The sequence below is a fragment of the Prunus persica genome, chromosome G4, assembly GCF_000346465.2.
Source record: "Prunus persica cultivar Lovell chromosome G4, Prunus_persica_NCBIv2, whole genome shotgun sequence".
Lineage (NCBI taxonomy): Eukaryota > Viridiplantae > Streptophyta > Magnoliopsida > Rosales > Rosaceae > Prunus > Prunus persica.
Window position 1 is genome coordinate 11,321,968 of NC_034012.1, and position 17,238 is coordinate 11,339,205.

General features: G+C 33.9%; 1 protein-coding gene and 1 pseudogene across 1 annotated transcript; both read right to left on the minus strand.

Moving 5' to 3' along the window:
• On the minus strand, positions 818-2,759 carry LOC18780301 (annotated as a pseudogene).
• LOC18781439 lies at positions 13,412-15,391 on the minus strand. Its single transcript, XM_007212224.2, has 3 exons — positions 15,173-15,391; positions 15,005-15,059; positions 13,412-13,745 (listed from the first exon to the last, which is right to left on the minus strand). The coding sequence occupies exons 1-3, from the start codon at positions 15,255-15,257 to the stop codon at positions 13,589-13,591; spliced, it is 297 nt and encodes a 98-aa protein (XP_007212286.1). The 5' UTR covers positions 15,258-15,391; the 3' UTR covers positions 13,412-13,588.

Sequence of the window (17,238 nt, forward strand, 5' to 3'; positions counted from 1 at the left end):
ATTTTTCTCTATATTAAATTTCTTGTTGTTACAATGGGAGGAAATCAAACTTTTGATCTAACACATGTCGCCACTTACCTTCACCACTTGGTTTGATCCCGAAGTTTAGATTTTTGACCTTTTAGCTAATTCCTTTAGCAATCCATACAACAAAATCCAACAGGATGCATTTTTCGCTTACTTACCAAAAGATTAAATTTTTTATTGTTACAATGGGAGGAAATCAAACTTTTGATCTAACACATTTCGCCACATACCTTCACCACTTGGTTTGACCCCGAGGTTTAGATTTTTGACATTTTAAGCTAATTCCTTTAGCAATCCATACAACACAATCCAACAAGATGCATTTTTTGCGTACTTACCAAAAGAGAAAACATGAATTTTTCTCCATATTAAATTTCTTATTGTTACAATGGGAGGAAATCAAACTCTTATCTTAATCATAACTCTTTTAGAAATTCATAAAACACAATCCACCAAAATTTATTTTTTTGCTTACTCAACAAAAGAAACAAGATACATTTTTCTATGTATCTCAGATTTCTTAATAAAATATTAAAAATATATTTTTATTTTGTTTAAGGCCACGTGGTTTTATACCATTGGATATGTGGGCTCCACATACGTGTCACGTCAGTAATTTAACCGAAAATTTGACGGAAGCTAACGGCAAGGACCATTTTGATATGTAGAGGGGAACCTTAAAAATCATTAGTGTCACAAAAAAAACGTTAGGGACAAAAGGTGATAATTTTACAAACGTCAGGGACCATTTGTGATAAAAAGCCTTCTTTTTTTAAAATGAGCCAACCCAAAATCAAAATAGCTTTTCTCTGTCTCATAAACCACACACCTCTACGAAAAAAAACATATCAGCGCTACAAATAACAAGATCCACGCCAAGTAAATACAACGAAACATCAGGCATTTCAGGCATAGGACGCTACTGCCCTACAAATCAGCAACAAACATCAACATGTTAGATAACAAGAACTGGGAGTGACTGCACATCGGCATCAGGCACTTCCGGCAAATGCGTTACAGCACTACAAATCTGCAGCAACAGAAAACAAGAAAAGTGCTACGCTAATCAATTGTTAAGCATTATAGTTGACATCAGTTGTCATGAAAACTTTTCCCAGTACTTCTTCAGGAGTGCAAATGAAAATTCCTCTCCCTAAATGAAAGCTAAATTGGAAACGAAACTATTATACAAATGAAAACCATTGGAAAAGGGATTAAAGCCTGAACTATAGCACAATCTCTTACAGCAGCAAACAATAAATTGAATACACAAACTTCACTACAGTAGCAGTAATCAGTCCACCCTCAAAAGTCATACCAACTTGATATTTTCCATGAGAGCTAAGTTGACTTTAGTCACAAGTTGTGTTCTAGCAACAGAAGCGAGAAAGACAATCAGCTAAAGGAAAAAAAAAAACCCACACAAGTCGACATAATAAAGATCCCACAGCAATTTAGTCACCAATCATGCTTTTAATGAACATAAAAATCTGGCAAACAAAGAATTGAAATGTTCTGCTCTCAGCACTGTAATACATTACCTGTCCTTTCTCTTAGTAAGACTCTGCATCGCTCTTGTCGAGTAAGAGGAGGCTCTCTTTATAAAAATCAACAGTACAATATTTATATCCAGAAATCCCAAGATTTTTAAACTGTTTGCTCACAAGGTCTAGTGAAACTAGTTCCTACCTGCCTTCTTTTGTTAGCAGTAACAGTACTTCCCCGCTGTTGCTAAAACATAAGGCCCTGGGTAAAAGTCTTTGTGGACCTTGTGGACCGAGAGTAATCAATTTGGTCCATGATTCCTTTCTGCCATACTCTTTCACCACCCATATATCAAGAACAGAATTTTCGCGCCTATTATCCATCATGAAATCTTTACAACTGTTATCCCTCATAAACAGAGCAACAGATTTTCTATTTTCGAAAACGGACAATTGCAATCCCCACTTGGGATTCCAATGGATAATCTTCGGCATAGGTATCTTACCGAACACCTCCTTGCCCAAGTCAAACGTCAAAATAAAATAGCAACCATCGCCGTCTGAGACTACAGGCCAATGAAGAACCCCATTAACAAAAGCATTGGATGCAGCTCCATTTGTTCCACATGCAGGAGAAACACAACCAAGACTCCTCCATGTGCCAGTGGCTAGGGAATAAACCTCAGCTACAGTTGGCCTCTCATCTTCATGTTGTAAAGCTACAAATCGCACAACCTTATAGTCATTGGTCATAGCATCAAAACCGAACCCAATAGAAGCATCATACCCACCATGCGTCCTAAAGGTAACTCCAGGCCTGGGAAGGGTCACTAACTTTCTAATGGCTGGGTTCCATATAAAGAAGTTGTAACCATAATGGAGGATATCATCCGCAAGGCAGATTAGCCCGCTACAACTGCCGACCACACGAAGATGAGAATTGCACAGTTCTTGCTCTGGAGCAATTGGAAATTCGATCTTGCAGTACACATCAAAAGCCTGGTTATCATAATGCACACAGTGAACCTCATCTTTTATCTCGGAAACGATCGTTTTGTGGCCGAAGGTGCTGCTACTGTCACAAGAAATTATGTGGAGTAGGAGGAGGTCAATGTCATCCTGGTTAGCAAAATCGACTGTTAGGGTTAAGTGGGCGCGGATAAAGCTTTTGTTCATGATCATGGACCTCCATGCCTTGCACACTGAGGTGCAATTGATCAGAGATTTAACGGGTAGCCTAAACCCCAAACGTCATAATTTTCAAATCAAACCCAATCTCTACTCTATCAATCAAAACTCCAAACCCATCAAGGAAAAAAAACACCAACACTAAAGCCAAACCATCATTTTATTTTTAAAAATTTTAAAAAAAAAATACCCGACCCGCCCAGGCGCCGCCTAGGCGGCCGCCTAGCGCCTAGGCGCCGATTTTTCGAAATTGACAGAAAAAGGAAAGAGAAACTTTAGGAACTTACAATTTTTGGTCCTGATGAGCAGAGCCGAAGAAATGGAGCTGACGTTAGAGAAGAAGAGTGAGGAAGAAAGGAGTAGAACCCTTTCTAGCCTCTAGGACATTCATTTCCGTACATGATAGTGTGGAAGAAGAAACGCGTCGGCTGAAACCCTCATGCATCTTTCTTCTCTATTTATATCTCCGTCCCAGATTAAAAGCTTGAATAAGGTTTATCTATGGTTGATCTGGTGGTTTATGAATTGGAAAAACTTTCCCGGGAACAATTTATGCGGAAATTTCTTTTTATCGCCATAATGAAGTCTTATTTCTATTTTGACCCCTCATTTTTTTGTAGCTTGTATATTTTGCCGAACTTTTTCATTTGTACTTTTCACAAATTTTGCCGAATAAAACAAATAGGAATTTCATTCGTACTTTTTCATGCATTGCCCTCTTGCAGCTTCTGTTTGGCGCTGTGTTGAGAATTATTGGCCAAGGAGGTTCTTTTCAGGATTGCTTAATGAATTGTTTAACTAACTACAATGCTCATATCACAGTTTCTCTAGCTTTGAGTAAAATCTTATTTGTTTGTTGGCAGATTAGGGAGTCCATAAATCATTGTATCTTTCGACGTATATGCACTCATCCAACAAAAAGTTTGACAGTTGTTGCTCGCACTTGTGTTGAGTTCTAGCATAGTACTTCTTCTGTATCAACTACTATTCGAGGAGATCTCGTGGCCAAGCTACTCCAATCAGATGGCTTCCGCCCAAGCCCCTATTTCTCAAGATGAACTTTGACGGCTCTGTAAAAGCTGCTTCTTCGTCTGATTCGGTTTTTGTTATTAGAGATGCAGGAGAAACACAACCAAGATTGCTGCCCGTGGCTAGGGAATAAACCTCAGCTAGAGTTGGCTGCTCATCTTCCTCCAATAAAGTCACAAGTCGCACAACCTTATAGTCATTGGTCATAGCATCAAAACCAAACCCAAGAGAAGCATTGCTCCTACCATGCGACCGAAAGGTAATACCAGACCTGGAAAGGGTCACCAACTTTCTAATGGTTGGGTTCCATATAAAGAAGTTGTAAGCATAAGAAGGGATATCATCCGCAAGACAAATTAGCCCATCACAAGTGCCAACCACACGAAGATGTGAATTCCCAAAGTTTTTCTTTGCGGCAATTGGAAATTCGATCTTGGCACATCAAACGCCTGGTTATCATGATGCACAGAGTGAACTTTGTCTTTTACCTTCTGAATGACCTTGTTTTGGTCGTAGGTGAGGCTACAGCTACCAGAAATTATGTGGAGTAGGAGGAGGTGAATGTCATTCCGTTTTCAGATATATATAGGCCTTTTACACTATAACTTACCGGTAAGATATGGTGTTTTTAGAAAAATAAGTAATTTACTCTATAAATTACGAGTAAGATGTTGCGTTCTCAGATATATAGGCATTTTACACTATAACTTACCGGTAAGATATGGTGTTTTTAGAAAAACAGGTTATTTACTCAATAAAATACGAGTACGATGTTGTGTTTTCTGATATATATATATATATATATATATAGGCCTTTTACACTATAACTTACCGGTGAGAAATTGTGTTTTTAGAAAAATAAGTTATTTACTCCATCAATTACAGGTAAGATGTTACGTTCTCAGATATATAGGCCTTTTACACTATAACTTACCGGTAAGATATGGTGTTTTTAGAAAAACATGCTATTTACTCAATAAAATACGGATAAGATGTTGTGTTCTCAGATATATAGGCATTTTACACTATAACTTACCGGTAAGATAAGGTGTTTTTAGAAAAATAGGTTATTTATTCCGTAAAATACGGTTAAGATGTTGCGTTCTCAGATATATAGGCCTTTTACACTATAACTTACCGGTAAGATATGGTGTTTTTAGAAAAACAGGCTAGTTACTCAATAAAATACGGATGAGATGTTGTGTTCTCAGATATATAAGCATTTTACACTAAAACTTACCAGTAAGATATGGTGTTTTTTGAAAAATAAGTTATTTACTCAATAAATTAAGGGTAAGATGTTGCGTTATGAGCTATATAAGCATTTCACAGTATAACTTACCAGAAATATACGGTGTTTTTAGAAAAATAAGTTATTTACTCCATCAATTACGGGTAAAATATTGCGTTTTCAAATATATATAGGCCTTTTACACCATAACTTACAGGTAAGATATGGTGTTTTTAGAAAAACATGCTATTTACTCAATAAAATACGGATAAGATGTTGTGTTCTCAGATATATAGGTATTTTATACTATAAGTTACCGGTAAGGTGTGGTGTTTTTAGAAAAATAAGTTATTTACTCCATAAATTACTGGTAAGATGTTGCGTTCCCAGATATATAGGCATTTTACACTATAACTTATCGGTAAGATATGATGATTTTAGAAAAACAGGCTATTTACTAAATAAGTTACGATTAAGATGTTGCATTCTCCGATATATAGCCTTTCACACTATATCTTACCGGTAAGTTATAGTGTAAAAGGCCTATATATCTAAAAACAGAACATCTTACCCGTAACTTATATAGTAAATAAATTATTTTTCTAAAAACAGTTGGGCTGAGGTGGGCGTGAATAAAGCTTCGGTTTATGATCATGGACCTCCATGTATTGCAGACTGAAGTACATTTTATCAGAGATTTAACGGGTAGCCTAATTAAGATCTCTTGTATGATTTCCTAAGGAAAAGAGCATGCGAGCGCTTTAATTTTCAATTTGATCCCTTGTCTGACATTTTTTACGTTATCAATGTCTTGCACATTCAAATAGTTGTACCAACTGAGAAAAGCAATGGAGACAAAACTCAGCTATAATTGAGAAAACAAAATATCAAGGGAGGTTCTTACTGTAGAGTAACATTCATATACAATTTTTAGTCGGAAAATTAAAAGTATTAAAATCCAATCCAAATCCATCAGAAAGGAAAAAAAAATGTTACAAATTGCCTTTCAATGTACCAAAGAGCTAGCTTATTCTTCTTCTAGTATATCATCACGCTGGTAAAACTGTTAAGAGAAATGAAACCAGATTATATGCTTGGACGTTGTTCATGAAGGAAGTTGAGGTTCCACCCCAAAACCAATTGGCTATGGGGGGAGTAGCCCAACTCCTTATAAACCCAGGCTTGGTCCCTTAACTTTTCAATGTGGGACAAACACTCTCAACATGTCTCCGCACGTGTGGCAAACTTTCAAACCTAACACGTGGACAACACATATTGGGTGACGTGGGAGCACGTGTGGCCATTAGACCCAACACGTGAAGTCTTGCTCTGACCCAAATTCCACTTTGGAATCTGCACCGAACCCTGTGCATGTCCAACATCAGACAAGTGCCAAGCACACTTGACCAAATTGCCCTTCCAACTAAAACTCAAAGAAAAATCTTTTCAGGTTTAACTTTTGTCGAAAATTCGGCAATCTCCCCTGTAATTTGCTTGTTTCCCAAAATTTTCTTTTAGTTTCCTTTGTAAATTGCCCTTCTAAGTAAAACTCAAAGAAAATTCTTTTTAAGGTTTAAAATATATTAATATTTAAAGATTATGGCTGTGCGGCTGTACTTTGAAAATATGTTAATATTTAACAGGTATAGCAGCATGGCTATACTGTTAAAATATTCGTATATATTCAAAGCATATATACTTGTTAAATAGCCCAAAATGGTTTTCTATTTTGTAATTAATTAATATCTTTAGCCTTTTTTAAATTACTTTAATAAGTAATTATGTTAATTTCTTTAGTGAATAATTAGTATTTAAATATTGTACTGATTTCATAAATTACTTAGTAAATAGTAATTGATTATTTTAGATTATTTTGTGGACTTTGTTTTTGTTTTTGTTTTGTTAATTATACAAAATTAGTTTTTTTATAATATTTTCAATTAAGTAATATCTTAGCATTATTTAATAATAATAATAATACTTGTTTATGTTTTAATTATTCTTTATATAATGAATAATTAGTATTTATGTTTTAATCATTCTTCATTTCATACATTCCAAGTTAGACAGGTGCAACTAATGTGTGTAGCTGCAACATAAACCATCAAGATGCATTTTTTATTTGCTTAACCAAAAAAAGAGATGTGTTTATCTCTATATTAAATTTCTCATTGTTACAATGGAAAGGAATCAAACTTTTGATATAACACATGTCGTCACTTACCTTCACCACTTGGTTTGACCCTGAGGTTTGGATTTCTTACCCTTTAGCAACACAATCCAACAAGATGCATTTTTTGCTTACTTACCAAAAGAGAAACATGAATTTTTCTCTATATTAAATTTCTTATTGTTACAATGGGAGGAAATCAAACTTTTGATCTAACACATGTCGCCACATACCTTCACCACTTGGTTTGACCCCGAGGTTTAGATTTCTGACCTTTTTAGCTAATTGCTTTAGCAATCCATACAACACAATCCAACAAGATGCATTTTTCGCGTAGTTACCAAAAGATAAAACATGAATTTTTCAACATATAAAATTTCTTATTGTTACAATGGGAGGAAATCAAACTCTTATCTGAATCATAACTCTTTTAGAAATTCATAAAACACAATCCACCAAAATTTATTTTTTCGCTTACTCAACAAAAGAAACAAAATATATTTTTCTATGTATTTTAGATTTCTTACCTTCTTTTTTTTTCGTTATTCCATAAGGGAGTCGAGCCCTTTGCCTAATCAAATTCTAACCCATTTCCCAACCTATCCTCTCAACTTTAACTAATTGCTTCACCTATATAAATATCCTATCACTACAGGAACTTCAAGTACTTGAGCACAGAAGTCAATTTCCTATATACTATATACGTATCTTATACATTCTTGCTATCTAATTGCTAACTCAAAAAGACATGGACAAGTCTTCATCAAAATTAGCTCTTCTGGTTGTGCTCATGGTCATTGCATCTGGTAAAACCTCTCATTCTTGTTTCGCCATGCATGGTGTCTAAAATTAAATTAAATTTGGATAACTCCCAAGATTTCAATATCGACTAATATCACAATAGTCTACTCATTATATAAGTAAATAATTAATTAATTGTTGGCAGGTGTGAAGCTATGTGCTGAAGCAAGAACCTTCGGAGTCGTAGATCCTGCTTGCCCCTATGATCCAGAATGTGCGAATTTTTGTTGTGCGAACCAGAAAGTAGAGGCACATCACACCATTCCTCCTCCCCTTTCCACCACGGCCATGAACTGAAGTTAATTAATTTCAGGCACAGGCACACATGACATTGTGTTGTTGCCTAGTTTGCTCAATAAAATTGGAAACCATAGTTTACAGGGATGATGAAGAATTAATACAAATATGGCTGCTGTATTTCTCTTACTAATTTATCTTTTATGATACAAGCGATATCTGGGATGGGAAGATCGAATCTAAGGGGGGTGTATCCAATTCATACTTATAAAGACTTTTTTTAAGTGAGTGACTTTCATAGAGATGACAAATTCTTAAATACTTTCATAGAGTTGATAAAAGTCACAAATAAATTGGCAAGACTTTTGCTCTTAATAATTAGCCTTAAAAGTATGGAAAAGTCATTCATTTAATAAGCTTTTTAAAAGTCATTAACTTTTTGAATACCACTAAACTTTTAAATACTTTTTAAAAGTCATAATTGAATACCACCAAACTTTTAAATACTTTTTAAAAGTCACAATTGAATACCACTAGACTTTTATATACTCCTTAAAAGTCTAAATTGAATACCTCAAGACTTTTAAACTCTATAAAAGTCATTAAAAGTTTGAATTGGATACACCCCCCAAAGTGCAACTGTAAATACTCTTAACCACTTGAGCTACAAACGCTTTACATTAATTTATTTATTTTTAATACAAACAATAATCGGAATTACTTGAAATTTATCTTAGTAATTCGTTTTGATCTTCCATTCAAGCTCATAAGACAATTTGAAACAAGAATCAATCGGCTGATTACACATGTAACAATAGGCATTAGGGGCTTTGTGAAAAAGTGAAAGTTATAGGCAAAGACTTTGGGCCTCTCCCGTTTGTGACTTCTATGTGGGCTTAAGCTCGGCCAAACGAACAAAAGTATATATATCAATCCATTCCAAGTGAGACAAGTACGTAAATAATTTGGGTAGTGTAATGCATTTTTTGCTTTCTTAACCAAAAAAAAAAAAAGAATTGCAATTTTTACTTGCTTACCAAAGAAAAATATGCATTTTTCACTGTATTAAATTTGTTACCCTCTTTAGCTAATTGCTTCACCTATATGAATATATATACTATGTGGGATTCAAAGCAAGTACTTGAGTGCAACAAACAACAAACGCCATTACCAATATTATACATTCCTGCCTTGCTATCTAATTGCTAACTAAAAAAATACGTGGACAAGTTTGTATAAAACAAATGGTTTTTTTGGCTGGACTCTTGGTTATTGCATATGGTAAGATATCTCATCCTCATTATTTACTTTTGCGATAATGATACTAGATATATCAGTTAAATTTAGGCTTCAACTCTTGAGTGTTAGGTGCCCTAAGTCCGACCAAAACTCAAAAGTTAAAACCCAAAATATGGCCTCTATCAAAACATTATGTATTCTAAATTAGCAACTATCTCGTGCAAATGGATCGAAACTAGCAAAAATATCATGAAAATGCATTAAGAATAAGTTGGTAAGTTTATAACTCAAATGTGTTGGCATGGAGGGTCTGGATCTATATGCAGAAGCAATTGAAGTGTCTTGATCCAGCAAGTCCATGTTTACCAAATGCATTTGGTCAGTCAAACATTGAAAAACATGCTTCCGATTTTGAAAATCGTGAGGTTGAATTTGAACTAAGTGATTTGTTATTGACTTTCTTTTTCAACTCTGTCTCTCACAGGATAACCTAATTCGTGATGATAACAAAATGATATTAATATTTAAAATGTATACCCATGCGGGTCGCGGCTGTACTTTTAAAATATATTAATATTTAACGATTATGGCCGCGCCGTTGTACTTTGAAAATATGTTAATATTTAACATGTATAGCCGCGCGGGTATACTGTTAAAATATTTGTATACATTTAAAGTGGATATACTCGTTAAATAGATTTTAATATTTTAAAAGTATAGCCCAAAATGATTTTCTTTTATGTAATTAAGTAATATCTTAGCCTTTTTTTAATTACTTTAATTGGTAATTATTTTATTTCGTTAGTGAATAATTAGTATTTAAATATTTTACTAATTTCATAAATTAATTAATAAATAGTAATGAATTATTTTAGATTATTTTGTGAACTTTGTTTATATATATATATTACAAAATTAGTTTTCTTTAGTTTAATATTTGTAATTAAGTAATGTCTTAGCATTATTGACCAATTATTATTATTACTTATATTTTAATTACTCTTTATATAATGAATAATTAGTATTTAAGTTTTAATCATTCTTCATTTCATCCATTCCAAGTCAGACAAGTGCAACTAATGTGTGTAGCTACCACATAAACCATCAAGATTCATTTTTTACTTGCTCTGCCAAAAACAGAGATGCATTTTTCTCTATATTAAATTTCTTATTGTTACAATGGAAGGGAATCAAACTTTTCGTATAACACATGTCGTCACTTACCTTCACCACTTGGTTTGACCCCAAGGTTTAGATTTCTTACCCTTTTAGCTATTCCTTTAGCAACACAATCCAACAAGATGCATTTTTCACTTACTTACCAAAAAAGAAAACATGAATTTTTCTCTATATTAAATTTCTTATTGTTACAATGGGAGGAAATCAAACTTTTGATCTAACACATGTCACCACCTACCTTCACCACTTGGTTTGACCCCGAGGTTTAGATTTCTGACCTTTTTAGCTAATTCCTTTAGCAATCCATACAACACAATCCAACAAGATGCATTTTTCGCTTATTTACCAAAAGAGAAAACATGAATTTTCCTCCATATTAAATTTCTTATTGTTACAATGGGAGGAAATCAAACTCTCATCTAAATCATAACTCTTTTAGAAATTCATAAAACACAATCCACCAAAATTTATTTTTTCGCTTACTCAACAAAAGAGACAAGATACATTTTTCTATGTATTTTAGATTTCTTACCTCCTTTTTTCTTTATTCCATAAGGGAGTTGAGCCCTTTGCCTAATCAAATTCTAACCCATTTCCCAACCCTATCCTCTCCACTTTACCTAATTTCTTAGCTTTTAACTAATTGCTTCACCTATATAAATATCCTATTACTACAGGAACTTCACGTACTCGAGCGCAGCGGTCAATTTCCTATATACTATATACATATCTTATACATTTCTGCTATCTAATTGCTAACTCAAAAAGACATGGACAAGTCTTCATCAAAATTGGCTCTTTTGGTTGTGCTCATGGTCATTGCATCCGGTAAAATCTCTCATTCTTGTTTCGCCATGCTTGGTGTCTAAAATTAAATTAAATTTGGATAACTCCCAAGATTCAATATCGACTAATATCACAATATTATACTCATTATATAAGTAAATAATTAATTAATTGTTGGCAGGTATGGAGCTATGTGCTGAAGCAAGAACCTTCGGAGTCGTAGATCCTGCTTGCCCCTATGATCCAGAATGTGCGAATTTTTGCTGCGCGAACCAGAAAGTAGAGGTGCATCATGCCATTCCTCCTCCCCTTTTCACCACGGCCATGAACTAAAGTCAATTAATTTCAGGCACACATGACATGGTGTTGTTGCCTAGTTTGCTCAATAAAATTGTAAACCATAGTTTACAGGGATGATGAAGAATTAATACAAATATAGCTGCTATATTTCTCTTATTAATTTATTTTTTATGATACAAGCGATATCTGCGATGGGGAGATCAAACCTAAGGTGCAACGATAATGCTCTTAACCACTTGAGCTACAAACGCCTTGCATATATTTATTTATTTTTAATACAAACAATAATCGGAATTACTTGAAATTTATCTTAGTAATTTGTTTTAATCTTTCATTAAAACTCACAAGGCACTTTGAAACATGAATTAATCGGGCTGATTACACATGGAACAATTGGCATTAGGGCCTTTGTGAAAAAGTGAAAGTGAAAATAGGCAAAAACTTTGGGCCTCTCTCGTCTGTGACTTCTATGTGGACTTAAGCTCGGCCCAATTATGGGTGACAAACCCCACAAACAAAAAATATATATCAATCCATTCCATGTGAGACAGTTGTAAATAATTTGAGTTGTGTAATGCATTTTTGGCTTTCTTACCAAAAAATAAAGATGCATTTTTTACTTGCTTACCAAAGAAAAATATGCATTTTTCACTGTATTAAATTTGTTAACATCTTTAGCTAATGAGTAATGTTACACTTACCACATTTTTATTCCACATTTCTATACAACATGATGTGACATGTCCATATCATATGTCACATCAATTAAATCAATGAAGTGTATTTTAATAAAGATAGTTTAATTGATAATTTTTTTTATGGTGTTAATAAATCATAAAAGAAAAGAAAATGTTAAATAATTTTAATTGATATATGATTGTCCACCTCATCTGCCACATAAGGTGGTATAAAAATATGATATACAAATGTGGTAAGAGTAACATTATTCTTAGCTAATTGCTTCACCTACATAAATATATACTATGTGGGATTCAAAGCAAGTACTTGAGTGCAACAAACAACAAATGCCATTACCAACATTATACATTCCTGTCTTGCTATCTTATTGCTGACTAAAAAATACATGGACAAGTTTGTATAAAAAATGGCTTTTTTGGCTGCACTCTTTGTTATTGCATATGGTAAGATATCTCATCCTCATTATTTACTTTTGCGATAATAATACTACATATATGAGTTAAATTTCGGGGGGAAATTTTTACATGAACCAGCCAATATGACTTTAAATCTTTTCTAAATGTGTGTGTAGGCCCACGTGTGGACACGTGATCAAAGAATTGTTACATTGGCTACCAACGAAGATAGACAATAGAAATTCTATTAATATTCATCTTATTTTTTGCCATTTCTCCATAAGGTATGTAATCCCCATGAGAAGAGAACTACCAAATTGAGGGTGGAATTTTTATATGAATTAGGCAGAATGACGTCAAATATTTGCCAAATGTCTACGTGTATGCCACCCACGTGTCGATACGTCACTAAAGAGGACCACATTTAAATAATTTGAAAGTGAATCGGGAGAGGGGGTTGTTCTCACACACTATCAAAGTGTCATGAGAGTTTGAACATGAGATCACTAGTCTGCAAGTGAAGGCCCTTTTTTTGGGCCAAACCTCGTTGGCCAGGTCGAAACTGGCAGTCTTCACCAAACCAACCAAGAACACATGAGATTTAACCTGGTTCAGCCTTTATATGCCTACGTTCATGGAGAGGAGATCAGAGTAATTTACTAGTTTCTTAATCCATTGACAAAGGGTCAAAGGGTCAAAAAAATTCAACTAATTACATTCATTATCAAAATTGCAATCTGAGAAAGAAACTTATAATGAAACTGATACAAGAATCACAAAAAAGTATGGCTTTTCCTTTTACAAGAATAGCTGGCGAGAATCATCAATCATATAGCAGCTTTGCAGATTGGGTTCTCAAGGTTTTGCTTTCATGCTTCTTAGTTTTTTCAACAGCCTGCTCTTTTTTCGATATAGCCCTTACTATGGCTTTTTTCTTTCGGGCATTTTTTGATCTCTTCATTTGCCTTCCCTTTATCTTTCTGTTACGGGAAAATTTTCAAAATTAAAGAGCTGTAAACAAAAAAACAGAAAACAGACAGATGCAATAAACAAAGGAGCTGGAAATGAAATGAAACCAGGAAAGGCAAATCAATGACTTCAATCACAGAAGCATTAAATGGGTAAATTAAACAAACAAATAACATATAAGTTAATGGGATGAGGTAGAATTTCTTCATTCATCGTTAGCCACCCTTAGCCCATAAGAAAGAGAAATATATTAATCAGGAGGGCAAAATCCTCGACCCTATTTTCACAGGAAAAACATTTTTAATCAAATTCTAATCACGTGCCACATCATTGAACCCTTCCCTTCCCCAAATTTCTCTCCTCTCATGCCTTAAATCATAACCCTATTCCTGCACTTTTGACATGATCAGTCACAGAGCAGTATCAACAAGCTACAAAAACAAGTCTCCTCATTACCCGTTCTAACCATGCTCGAATGACCCCCAAAAACATAGTGATGTTAAAGTAGTTCCTTCTCAACAACAAAACATGAAGAAGTAACCAGGCTAGATCACAGGCAAAAAGTACTTCAGAGTGAGAGTAGCAGAGATACTCCCCTGTCGAAGAACTAGGTACTAGAAAACCATAGGTTGACTATCAAAGTGACGATTTGCAATGTTTGTCATGCCATGCAGTAATACCACAGGCCATCTAACACAGCCATTTTCCTAACACGTACTTTATACAACCCAACCCATCTGCGCCACTTAAGGTGTTGAACCGTTAAAAAATGCAGCAAATTTTTTATACATATGAAATTCATCCGAGACTTTTTATAGAAATTTGAAAATTCTCACAATATGCATATAATTGGTTAAATCTATCTAATGAATAGTAAATACAAAATACATTCCAAGATAATTATGAATGAAATCGATTTTGTTTAAAATTTGAAATTATGCAATATCTTATCAAGTAAACAACCTATATGTTCACACAACAAAAAGAGGACTAGTAAACATCCACAAACATTAAAGACCCTGTAGCACCACATATGCACTCGTTTATTTGAATTGAACCCAGAAAGCAGCCTCACCCATAATCTTTTAGCAATAGCTACAATACCCAATTAACACAAATCAAGACCACAAATCAATCAGTCGAAGAAAATCATGTTTAAATGTGTGTTTAAGGTTTAAGATTTTAAATTTGTGGTCTTGATTATCACTCCTCTAATAGAAAAACCCATTAACCTTATAAAAATGAGTGCTTGGTAAGAATTGATACTTACAAACTGGAAGCACCACCACTTGGGTTGTGAGCCCCAGACTCTGAGGTGTCCATTGCTGCACAATCAATGTACAGAAAGGGTCAAAATTCCCCAAAGCTAAGGGGAGAGAGAGAGAGAGAGGAAAGTTATAGTCATAGAATTTTATGAAATTAGAACAGGACTTAATACCTTGAGGCAAATCTGAAACGGGATCTCCAGTGATGTCCATTGAAGCGGCATCGTTTCTCTTCTTCTTGTTCCTGTTCTTCGCCATGGCTTTCGAGAGAGAGAACCGAATAATCCTGTAAAGGTTGAGCCTTTGAGGGAATAAACCCTAGGCTGAGCACACAAGAGCAGATACCACAGAGGACCCGCTTAAAGGTGGGTAATTGCCCGAGCGGACCAACCGAATTTCAATTGGACCACCTTTAACCTTATTATGTTGGGCCATTTTGAGAATTGTTGAGAAGAGTCGAGGGTGCAAACAAATCTTGTGTTATTTACTATTAGAAGACCCGAAAGGCTAAATGAGGACTTTAGTGTGAGGAGTTTATTTGAGGGGTTATAAGAGATAGTCTACTATAAAGGTGAGTGGGTTTCTTACACACATTGCAAGGTTTTATGGGAGTTCAAACTTGTGACCATTGATTTATAAATCAAGGCCTTTTTTAACTAGGCTATACCCATTGGCATCTAGTGTTATTTACTTCTTGTTTTATGCATCTACTTTTCTGATCAGTGTCTACGAGATATTTGAGCTAGGAAAAAATTGAAGTCAAAGCCTATACTACGATTTTGTTTTAAAAAAAATCGTATAGTCGGGCAGCTATACTTATTTTTGACATGTGGTGCCTAATCGTTAGCGGGTCCTTTTTTAAAAAAAATAGTACAACCATGCAACTATATTTAGTTTTTTTAATGTTTTAAATGTACTTGGCTTGACATGTAGAACATAATCACCAGAGGGTCCCCTTTTTTTATATAAAAAATAATATAGCCACACGGCTATACTGTTTTACACGTGAGCGCCTAGGCGCAATGCGATTGCTCTGTTTTTTGTTTTTTTTCAATAAATAGTATAGCTGCGTGTCGATTTTTTTCTTATTTTTTTAAAAAATAGTCTACCCATGCGGATTTACTGGCTTTTTTAATTCTCTTTAATAAATCGTATAGCCGAGCGGCTATACTATATATATATATATATATATATATATACTGGAATCCTTTTTTTCTTTCAAATTTTTTTGACGATTTTCATTTATCGATAAGAGTAATTATTCATTACTATTAGGCCATTACCCAAGTCTCTATTATCCCTTTTTAATTTTTTACTTTTCCAGAGTTATTACACATATAAAAAATTTAGCACTTTCACGTTTAATACTCTATTATACACGTACGTACGTTTTTTTGAATAATACATTCATGTTCTATACATGTCTCATGTTTTTTAAAAAGCAAACGTACAATAGTCGTGTTGTATATGCACGTACGTATTTCTAATGTTTAATACACATATTTTTTACAAAATTTTCAGTAAGACACATAAAATTTACGTATTATACAAATAATTCTCATATATTATTGAATAAGAATAATATATGTTATAAAAATTATATTATAATATTATATAGTGGCCGATTAATATATGCTTTAGATATGTTGAAACTAGCAAATTAATATCTATAAAGTACAAATTAATGCAACTAGGAGGGTCTTTTTTTCTTAATTTTTTTCTATTAAAGAGTATCGCCGTGCTGCTATACCTTTTAAATATAATGTATTTAAATAGTATCGTCGGGTGGCAATACTACGATTTTTTTTTAAACGTATAGCCGGACGGCTATACTTATTTTTGACATGTGGCACCTAATCGCTAGCGGGTCCTCTTTTTAAAAAGAATAGTATAGCCGCCCAGCTATACTCAATGTTTTTAATTTTTAATTTTTTGACACGTGGCACATAATCGCTCTGGGGTCCTCTTTTTTACATATAAAAAAATTAGTATATCCGCACGACAATACTCATTTTTTTATTTTTATTTTTTTTAAAATAGTATAGCCAGGCGGCTTTACGGGTTTATTGTCTTTAATAAATCATATAGCCGAGCGGCTATACTATATATATATATATATATTGGAATCCTTTTTTTCTTTTAAATTTTTTCTATGATTTTTGTTTATCGACAAGAGTAATTATCCATTAATATTAAGCCATTACCCGAGTCTCTATTGTCCCCTTTTAATTTTTTACTC